We start from the raw sequence: 10,950 nt of genomic DNA, 5'->3' as shown, positions 1-10,950 counted from the left end.
GCCTCTTCATCCTGGTTGGGTGGTCTATAACAGACTCCCAGCAGGATATCTGCCTCATTGGCCTTCCCCCTCATCCTTACCCATAAACACTCAACCGTATCACCATCACAATTGTTGAGCTCTATACAATCGAAACACTCCCTAACATACAGAGCCACCCCACCTCCTCTCCTTCCTCGCCTGTCCCTTCTGAAGAGTCTATAGCCATCCATTGCAGCATTCCAATCATGAGAGTCACCCCACCATGTTTCTGTGATGGCGACTAAGTCATACCTCTCCTGCTGCACAATGACTTCCAGCTCCTTCTGCTTGCCGCCCATGCTGCGTGCATTGGTGTAGATGCACTTGAGCTGGGCATTTCGCCCCCAGCATCGGCATGCCACCCCTAGGCTCATCTCTAGTGAGCCTGGTTTTGTCCCCTTCCCCCTTCAAACCTAGTTTAAAGTTGCTCTAAGTCCTACCAATGTTTGCTGAATTTGCAGCTACTGCTGGGGAGGAGCATGGCAGATGTACTTGGTTACGTAGGACTCGGTGTAGCTGATAGTAGGGACTTTTTGGTGGTTGTACTTTGAGCAGGAAGTTATGACAAGAGGTATAGAAGAAAGATGTCTGTTACTGCAGAGACATTGTGATAGCTCCTTTGGTTAAGATTCAGCAAGTTAGTATTCTGAAGCTTCACACCATCATTGGCTTTACTGGTTTGAAAGCAAACGGTACGCTTCCAAAGATGGTCAAATTACTGTTTTAAATCACGGATTATTTCTCAGGGAAAAAAATGGACTTATCATTCATTGTTTTTATGATAAAAATTAAAGATGGTAATTACATAAATGATTAATACATTTTGTCGTGGATAAATTTTGAGTCAACTTGTTTTGGCAATATTTTTCTACTCACTGTAGAAATAGAGGACTTAGATGCTGACTGCGAAAGCAGACTACTCAAACTGTTAGAAGCTTGTATTTTTCTGAGTGGGATGACCAGTGGGATGACTGGTAGGTATGTGTCTTTCATTGTGGAATGAAAAACCTCCTACACTACTACAGTACTGTTGGACTACTTGTTGTAACCTAGATTAGACAGTTGCCTCTGCATGGTCTCTGGAGGGTGTGTGTCTGAGCAAGAGAGAGAAACTAAGTTAAAGCAACTTGGCAAAGGCTGTGTACAGAGTTTGTGAACTCTCTGCACAGATCCCAGGGTGGTGGGCTTATTGTTTATATATCAAATTGCAGTGTATATATATACAATAGATTGCTTTCTATTTCTGTGTATTTGAACACAGACAGGGAGATGTGTAGTGAAATTAATTTTGCATGTTGTCAGTGTCCAATAGTTTCTACATTTGATAATAGCTTGCATTTACTTGATAATGCCGTATGCAAATTAGGCTGCTGTGTTACCTTTAGGGTACTATGGCAATATCTAGCTATTCTTTCTTCTCTATCTCTTGCTTTGGAGTCCCATCACTGGTCATTTAATGCTCTGAGCAGCCAACCACTGTCAGTCTCATAGATAAAGTGGTTGAGTTCAGGGGATAGCTTTTCTTCTAATGTAGTAGGCACGTGTGCGCAGAAGTTTAAGTAGTGTGTTGCTCCCGTGTACTGAAACTATATGTATATGGCATGGGCATATTGAGAGGCAAGAGCAGGATCACCAGAATCGTCAGCTGGAGGAGATGCTGGCTTTTTGGAGTGGATTACAGCCTCTTCATCTGCGAGACTGAATGGCCAAACATGACCCCTATTCATGTGTCATTTGCCCTTAGTTGATCTGGATTCATTTGAGGGTGATGATGACAATGAAAAAAATCTAATTGTTTAGAAGGAGGCAGCAAGAACTCTTGAAGTAGAAGATTTGTCTTGGGCATTTGGTCTCAGAGATGAAGTGGCAGAAATATTTTGAAAAATGATCTCTGGGAAGCCAGCATCTCCTCCACTTGATGCTGCCTTTGCCTGTCTGTTCTCCCCATACATAATGTATATGTTCTCCCTGTATGGTTTTGCCGTATTTATGCTGTATGCACGTATTAAATCTCTACATGCATCCCTATCTATTACATTAGTTCTTATGGGGAAAAATTGCTTTGCTATCTCTCATACCACTCTACTTTACAGGAGTGCATCCTTGGCAGATAGTGGGGTGTGACTGTGTTGCTCACAGATGTATGTAAGCAGGAGGGAGGTTTAAAAGGAACACACACAAGCACTGAGTTAATGAAACTATATTCTTTAAGGGAGTGATGTAACCCCTGCTTTTCCATAGTGAGGTCAGTATTCCTTCCTTATTGTCATAAATTTTAGGGTGGTGTATCTGGATTGTGGCGGGTAGATGTGCAATTCTCAGACTTTTTAGTTTGAGTAGTCCCCATTCTGATTTTCTACAGTAGTCTGTTTCTCTATTTCTAGCCTTAAATATTGTGCGTAATATTTAAATGCAGTCACTTTTCCCTGAAACACATCCTATACATTGGATACTTGATTTAATTTCCACTCATTCTACATAGATTTCTGTTTATACTGGCCTTATAGTCACCTCTGTCAATTACTTCCCTAGATACTTGCGTTTATTTGCTGTATATATGGCTATGTGAATATGTATGGATGCCTCTGTGTCACCAATGTGCATGTCTGCACATGTATCTAGCTCTGGGATGTGGGTGATAATTCTGTGTCTCTGTGGAGCTTGGGGCAGCGTAGGTAAGGAGTGGGTAGTGGGAGTTTGTTTGTGTGTATATATAAAGGTTGAAGAAGAGAGGCTGGTAGTGGTCAGGCATGTATCCATCAGAATGAAGACAGGGTAAACATATGTTTGTATTAGGATAGTTTTGGGGACTCCTGGTCTCAACTCTTCTGGGGTTTTGCTGTCATCTTGCTCCAGGAGTCTCCTGCCTGTGAACATACAGGTGGATGCCCACCTAGCTTCCTGTCTTCAGTCCTTCACATCTCCTTTTCTGGTCCCTGACAAGGTTTTCCACTTGGTCTCCTGCATTTCTTCCCTAGTAGCCTGGACCTGGTTATGGTGAGGATTGTGAGAAAGTGCCATGTGTTTGGATCTTCAGGGGTCTCCAGTGAGTTCTGCATGAGGCAGATCCCTTCTTAGGGGCAAGGGAATTAGAAAGCTCTTCGGTAAGCTCCTCTCTGTGAGGAGCACTGGCTGGAGTCTCTGGCACGCAGGCTGTGGGTGGGTTAGGTCTTCATGTGCTTTTGTCATCTTGCATGTGGCATGGAATAGGAGTAGCATGGCTATTGGATGCAAGAGTATCCACCTTGCCCTCCCTCTTAGAATATCTTGTCTATAATTTCCAGTGTGAGAATGACTGCAATGGATAAACTAGACAAAATTAAACAATAATGAAGAGATAACCAAGATACTTTGTTACGGGATTTTTTTTTTTTGGTCATTTTTTGACATGTGTTGGCAAATGTGTGGCAGCATAGATGGAAAACGTGAAATTTAGTTTCACTGTGTCCATTGGGACCATTTTCTGTGTTACGTGTTCACAGCTGATGTGTTATCTGTTGATCCAGTGACTTTGTTGCCTAACTGGGAGGCTGTTGATGAACATTGTCTTCTCCATCTGGGGAGCTGTTTGTGTAAATTCTTTCTAGTCTGCTTTATGTCAAATTAGTCAAGTTAGATCAGAATACCATTTGAAGTATTTGAAATGAGCTGGCTGCTCTCACCTAGAGCAGATTAGAGAGAGCTCACAGGTACAGGTTCCCAGCAGATTGGAGGAGGTAATAACTTCCAACAGGGAAATAAACTAAGTAGAAGTTGGTGGTGTTTTCCACTGGTACATGTAGATATGGAACAGATCTATCAGAAGATCTACCTCTAACACCAACCCTTCTTACTCCTGCCATTTGGACTTTAATTAAAAATAAACCAGTATTTTCAGAATTTAAGGGTGCTACAACAGATCATTCTTGTGCTCCTGGAAGTTTGTAGGGCAGAGAAATAATATAGGAAGCTTTGTGACATGGCCTATCCTAACATTCCTGTGCCTTGCTCTTTTAATACTGTTGTCACTTTTTTTCCTTCTTGGACATCTTTAAAAGAGCTAGGCTTATGCATGTAATGATTTTTAAATTGATTTAGAGGAGTTTAAGGTAGAAGAGCAGAACAGTGTTTGTCTCCTTTGTGATAAATACATCAGTTCTTACTGGGTCATCTAGAGTTAAAAAGAAGTTGACCACTGAAAAAGCAGCCTTAATTATTTAGAACAATTTCACATTGCTGCAATAGCCCGTTTCATGTGTCACAAACCTATTAATATATATCCCTTTAGTTGCATATAATGGATTGCTTGAATTCTTTTTTGATGTTAGTAAGATAGTTTTCCCTCCTGTAGGTATACTGTTTTCCTGTGCGGACAGTCTCTTGGTTGAAATTAAACTGAACCTGTATACATCACTGAGTTGTGATCCTTTAGCATGCAAAATAATAAGACTGGGCATTAGCCCAATATGTAATATTGCATGTGATATATAATATCTTCAAAATTATCAACTGAATTTGGAAATATTTGTCAGAAATTCCAATTTGTGAAAGTCGAAAAAAGACTTTTTATGGTGATTTCTGATAGGAGTTTTTCCCCCTCCCAGAAATGTAGTAGCTTAAAGTACGTGCTTCTCAGCACAAGTAGGTTTTATAAAAATAATTCACCTTTAAGGTTTCTAAGTAACGTTTGGCAAAAGTTTAATTGCTCTGCTAGGACACAGTGAAAGTTTGAAATCTACCTTGCAAGAGCTTTGTCTTGAAATATGTCGAAACCAGGTTTTAATAAGGGTGTTATTACCTTTTATCTAGAGATCAAATTAATGCATTAAATTACTTTTTTTTTTTTAACTAGAGAGAACTAGGCTGAAAAGAGTAGTGGTGTGATCTAGGTGCTTTAAACAGGTGTAAACCCTCAGGAAAAAAATAGTTTAGTTTTCTATAATAGGCAGAGCCTGCAGAAGGCTTGGTACTTCAAGTAGATATAAGGCTGATCTGACAGCTCAGTAGCTTTTCATTTGAGGCCTTCTCTGGAATTGTTACCACGAGTTGTCAGGAACATCTGAGGGCCATTTTGCTTGGTCCTTGTGTTGGGAGATTTCTGTTCAGCAGTCTGTTAGAGATAAATGATACCTATTAGAAATGCACAAGTTGTGTAAGCTCTGAATTTGACATTTGTGGGATGCTAGTTGGTACGCGTTCAAAACTGTGTAGTCTACCTTCCTCTTCATCTGCTCAGGTTTTACAGATACAGTAGTCTCTTTATTTTTTTATTATTTGTGTCCTGCAGCTATTGATTGTTGTGAACTTTGCCAGTGGAAGCTGTCCACATCGTTTGATGATCTCCTATCAGCTAGAACAGACTTGTTAAGTAGAGATCTTAAGAAAAATGTAATACTTTCATCTCAGCGTTTTGTAAATCATTCAGCCAACTCATGGACTCAAACACATGGTCTTGAGGGTTTTGTTTGTGTGTGTGTGTAATTAACAGCTCTCAAGTATGCTGTATAGGTGGGATGCATACAGAGAAGTAAATTAGTAGGTGTCAGGACAATGTGCTACTTTTTTTAGTATGTTTTGTACCCTGTAGGACAGCTCTGAAAAATTAAGTATACCAAGTGCTAGAGGTTGGTGAATCTGGTGAGCTTCAGGACATAGATGGACTCTTCTTGCACCTACCTGATTGGGACAAGATTGTTGCAGTTCTGGGTCACCAAGTCTGGCCTGCAGCGAGGGTGAGCACGTATTCCCAGTAGGTACACATCAGCCACAGATGAACACAGAGAGAGCAGTGCCTTTATCAGCACCTGCGCACACAGTGCTTGCGCGCGTGTGAACAGCATGGGTGGTACATACTGTTCTTCTCTGTCTGATCAGGATTAATGTCCACTAGTGAAATAGGTACTCACACATGGAAAATGGGTGTCTCTGGTAGCTGGCGTTAGCTACTCAGTCTGCCCCAGAGCTGGCCTCAGGCCCCAGTTTCCCCAGGTGCCAGCAGCGGCACCCTCCAGCCTCTGAGGTTCATGGTCCCGCTCTAGTTGCCGGCACGTGGCTCTCATGCTGCTGCCCACTAGTCTGGCTTGAAGGTTGCTGGTGGTCTCTCATGTGGGGTCAGAATAGAGAGTGTGCCCACAAAGAACATGGATAGAAAGAATGCAAGAGTAATTATTATTAATAGTAAATAATTATTTACATCATTATATAAGAATATTTAGTAAGACTGTAGGGCCAGCTGTGGTGATGGGGTGCAGGCCCCGGCCAGACAAGTGTACTGACCAGCCACCTGTTACCCAGGACCAGCCCCTTTTATCCCCTTTTATCTCCTTCCCTTGTGTTGTTCTACTGATTCTTGTGGGGTCTTTGTGTTCACAGTGATTAATCTTTAATCCCATAACCTAATGCTAAGTATATGCAAAAAGATCTCGATGCTAGAACTGTAGAGTCAAAATGGAAAAGTGGAGGGCGGGAGAAGTGTGTTTGTTATCTGGAGCTATTTCCTGAAGCATTTGTTTACCAGGCCTTTGCCCTGCAGAGCATTTACCTGCTTTTGTGATGTCTGATCTCATACAGCAGCTGGAATACACTTAATCCTCATTGCTTCAAGAGATCTGAAAATACAGATGGACAGCTTAGCTCTAGTAAGGTTGTAGGGAAGCTGCCGGCAGTGTTTGCATGTGGTCCTTCCAGATGAAGGAGTCCGCCTTATGGATGGGAGCCGTAAGGGTTAAATTGTTAGAAGTGCAGGTGAGCTTCTCTTTTTCAGGAAGATAAGGGCTGTGTACTTTGCAGCATAGTAATGTTTTTTTCTGAAGCCGGAATGATTAAAAAAGAAGGGAGGTAAGAGCTCAAGAGTTCCATTTCATGGGATATGACTATCATTACTCCATTTGCAGTAGCCTTCAAAAACAAACTGCTCCTCTGTGGATATTCCCAGGAAAATGAATTTATGCTTAGCATGCGTGAATCATAAACACAGTGCTTGTTGCAGCCACACAGAAATATGAAATAATTGGCTAGTTATGTGTTTTGCCATAGATATTTTATTATCATCTCTATTGGCAGTTAGTCCGACTGGGACAGTTTTGGAGAAAAAGGCTACGGAAGTTCTGATTTTTGGAGATACTGTATGTATGTGAAATGCTTAGCATGAGGTTTAATTGCACGTTATGTCTGGGGCTTGTGGCACGCTGCATAGTAGAAAATTTAGACCATGCTTGCATACATCTTTTTAAAATATGATTTTTTTTTTTTTTAAATTTTAATTTTTTTTTTCTGAAGAATACTACATCCAGTTTTGGACCCCCTAATGAGAAAAAGACATCAGTAAAGTGGATCCAGTTCAGTGGAGGGCCATTGAAATGGTGGGGGCTGGAGCACTTGCCCTGTGAGGAGGGACTGGGGGAGATAGGCTTGTCAGTCTGTAGCAGAGATGGCTTTGGGGTTGGGACAGGGACCTTACAGAAGCCCCCGGTGCCCCTGGGGAGATCATTGAGGAGATGGTGCAGGGCAGAAGGACGAGAGACAACTGGCGTAAGTTGAAAGAAGAGAGGCTCAGCCTGTAACACGTTTCCCCCATGAGGACAGTCAGGCAGAGGCACAGGTTGCCCAGAGAGGCTGTCCAGTCTCTGTCCTTGAACGATTTCAACACTGGACTGGATGAAGCCCTGAGCAGCCTGGTCTGACCTCAGAGCTGACCTGCTGTGAGTGGGAGGTTGGAGCAGAGGCCTCCTGAGGTCCCTTTCAGCCTGAATTGTTCTGTGATTTCGTGATGATCTGAGCTTTAAGTTGCGCTATTAGCCTGCATGATCAAAGTATATCTTATTACTTACTAAATAGTTTATGGTAGAGGAGTGGTTTGGCTTAAGTGAAACTGGCTAACTTGGATCAGGTCATACTGAACTACTACATGTTTATGTTGACAGCAACTTAGAGTGCTATTTATTTTCTCTGTTATGCTGAGATTGTAAGCACTGATGAAACTTATTTTGTTTCAGATAAATGCAAGTGAAATTCAAAGATTTTCAGATTTTCCATTGTCAAAGAAAACCCTAAAAGGTGAGTACAAAAGTTTTCTTTGGAAAGTAATTTAAGTAAAAATGAATGTATTATTTATCTGCATCTGAACATTTTTTTGCTTTAAGTTTTAGATAAGTATTGCCATGTATGGTGTTTTCTAAATGGAGGAATACAGCTCTGGGCAAGACAAAAATAAAAATTTTTTTTTTCTCCTTTTTTTTTTTCCTTCCCCTCCCACACTCTCTCTTCTCTTCCCACACTGCAAATATTAGGATTGCAGGAAGCTCAGTATCGTGTGGTAACGGAGATACAGAGGCAAACCATAGGTTTGGCTTTACAAGGTAAAGATGTACTGGGAGCTGCAAAGACTGGATCAGGCAAAACCTTGGCTTTTATTGTCCCAGTAAGTAATTTACATTCTTCCATTTGTAATTAAAGCAAGTTATCTGGGAAGTATTGGATGTCAAACAGCTTAGGTTAATAGATCCTGGGAGAAAAGTTATAATTCAACTGACCTAAATGTTCCAAGAAAGCCAATTTAATAAAGCTGCTTGAGGTTCTGAAAGAAGTATATTTTTGGTCCTAGGAATATTCTGATGCTTAGAAATTCCATTTTGATCCTTACATTAGTAGACCCTGTGTGATTTAGGAACTGCTTTGTTTTTCTTTCAGGAATCTCTTTTCCTGGTGCAACTCTAGTTGTCCAATTCTTTTAAAATTTGAAAACTAACTGTATGGAATAGAATGGTGACATTTCTTCAGTTCCTTAGGCTTTTTTTAGATGAGTGGTTTTCACCCTTTTAAAACTTCAGGATTTGGACTTTATGTAGCAAACTTAAGCTTAGTGATTGTGGACTTCCATTTCCTTGTTGTCTTTTGTGGACTTCTTAGAAATCACTTCCAGGTGCAAGCAGGAAAACAGGATGAAAACCCCTGTCATGGATAGTACGTTTGACTGTTTTACTCCAAACGTCATGCTCTGCATTTCATTTCTTCAGGTTGAACGTATAATTGAGACATTTGCTTAAAGTGCACATATAAGTGGATACAAAACGCATCATGTTATGATTAGATAAAGGGAAAAAGAAACGTTGTTTTGATTATGGAGCGTTTTTTGGTTTAAACATTACTTGCATTTTTGTGAGCATAGATTTCTTTGGAGCCTATTCTGTCGGTAACTGTGGGAACAGTAGTAGGTGTTTTGAATACTCTCTTTAGCTGAAGAGATTTATGCTCTATGCTGGTTTTTTAAAATTTATTTTTTATTAGTAAAGAATGAAAAAAAAGGTGCCCTCAAAAGATAGTCTTGTGAACTTGAGAAACAAAAGTGAGATTGCTCAATTAGTTAATCTGGAAGTAGAAGTACTTTGTTTTACAAACCTTATATTAAAACAGTTTTAGGGGAGAAAAGCGATGAGAGATGAGCTGGAGAGATGAAGAGTGAAAAAAAAATATTTAATTGTACAAGGATGCTTAACAACCTTCAGTATTTCAGAATGCTTCAGGTATTCATACCTATGAAATCTTTGTGTTAGGATTAGCTGACTAAGACAGTGTTTCTGCAGTGTGAATTCATAAGAGGAGGAATCATCCTGGTCTGAGGTTTATGGCAACTTTACTTGGAATGCTCTGTATATAGCATGTGTGGATAGTACAGCTTCAAGTCTATAACCAGAATTAAAGCTGCAATAATTGACTTTCTTCTAGTTGCTTATTCTGTTTCTGGTTCCCACAAAATCTTACGAACAGGGAAGTTTCTCATGGTTTTCTACATCTGATTTCTATTCTCGTATAAATGATTAAGGCTTAATTTCCAGAATTTAGCAGAGTAGGATTAACTGTGCAGTAAAATGTTTACAATTTACCACCCATTACTGTCTCATAGATTGGTACTGGGGAACTTTCCTACAGCAAGTATCATTTCCATCAGTTAGAATTGATATATAATCAAACTATGTGAAATGTATATTGAAGTTTCTTCAAGTCATTATTTTAATTAGTGTGGCTTTATCTTTTTTTATGACACTTCTTGTTACAAATCTGTTCTTGTTACATATTTTCCTTCTGAGATTTTTATAATGACAATATGGTAATTTTTTTCAGGCTTTGGAACTCCTGTATCGCCATCAGTGGACTTCAGCTGATGGACTGGGAGTTTTGATCATATCGCCTACCCGGGAACTGGCGTATCAAACCTTCAAGGTTCTGCGTAAAGTGGGAAAGAATCATGAGTTCTCAGCTGGCCTTATCATTGGAGGAAAGGTGTGTCTTCTCTTGGAGTTTGCTGTATGGAAGCATAAATGAGTGCTATATTAAGTGCTAGTTTAGGAAGGAAATCCTGGAAATGAAAAGTGAGGGAAGAGAGTAGTTAGTGGGAACCTATCAATGACCCACTTGTTTTCCTGTCTGTGTACTCTGTGTCTTTTGACCCTTTTGCATATTTACAGTCTTCCCAGGTTACATGACTGGATGGACCTTCCTGCCAAGCCTTCCAGAACTATGCTGTTAATTTAGATTATCCTGAAATACTTTTGGCTCAAGCCACAAGTGTGAGCATGCTGAAGAAATTGTGATATCTCTGTAGAAAGAGAAAAGCTGATCTGTGACTACTCTTTCTAAAAACTACAATAGGTTAAGCTGGCCTGGTCATCTCTGGTACTGGGCTTCTAGTGTGAACAACTAGAGCTAAGCTGGTTGTCCTGGTTTTGGCTGGGATAGAGTTAATTTTCTTCCTAGTAGCTGGTACAGTGCTGTGTTTTGGATTTAGGGTGAGAACAACGTCGATAACACACCGATGTTTTAGTTGTTGCTAAGTAGTGCTTACACTAGCCAAGGACTTTTCAGCTTCCCATGCTCTACCGACTGAGAAGGCTGGAGGTGCACAAGAAGCTGGGAGGGGGCACAGCCAGGACAGCTGACCCAAACTGGCCAAAG

The 10,950-nt window shown here is 40.6% G+C and overlaps 1 protein-coding gene across 1 annotated transcript in view; it reads left to right on the top strand.

Moving 5' to 3' along the window:
- Positions 1–10,950, top strand: part of LOC103926414 (probable ATP-dependent RNA helicase DDX10) — an 84,971-nt gene that overhangs the window by 28,906 nt on the left and 45,115 nt on the right. The window contains exons 2-6 of the mRNA XM_009335278.1: positions 7,063–7,124; positions 7,279–7,530; positions 7,995–8,055; positions 8,289–8,419; positions 10,120–10,278. Coding sequence (XP_009333553.1) covers positions 7,063–7,124; positions 7,279–7,530; positions 7,995–8,055; positions 8,289–8,419; positions 10,120–10,278 — 665 coding nt within the window. The remainder of the gene's footprint in view (positions 1–7,062; positions 7,125–7,278; positions 7,531–7,994; positions 8,056–8,288; positions 8,420–10,119; positions 10,279–10,950) is intronic.

This window comes from Pygoscelis adeliae, unplaced genomic scaffold (assembly GCF_000699105.1).
Source record: "Pygoscelis adeliae isolate BGI_AS28 unplaced genomic scaffold, ASM69910v1 Scaffold142, whole genome shotgun sequence".
NCBI lineage: Eukaryota > Metazoa > Chordata > Aves > Sphenisciformes > Spheniscidae > Pygoscelis > Pygoscelis adeliae.
This window is presented reverse-complemented; position numbering and strand designations above follow the sequence as displayed.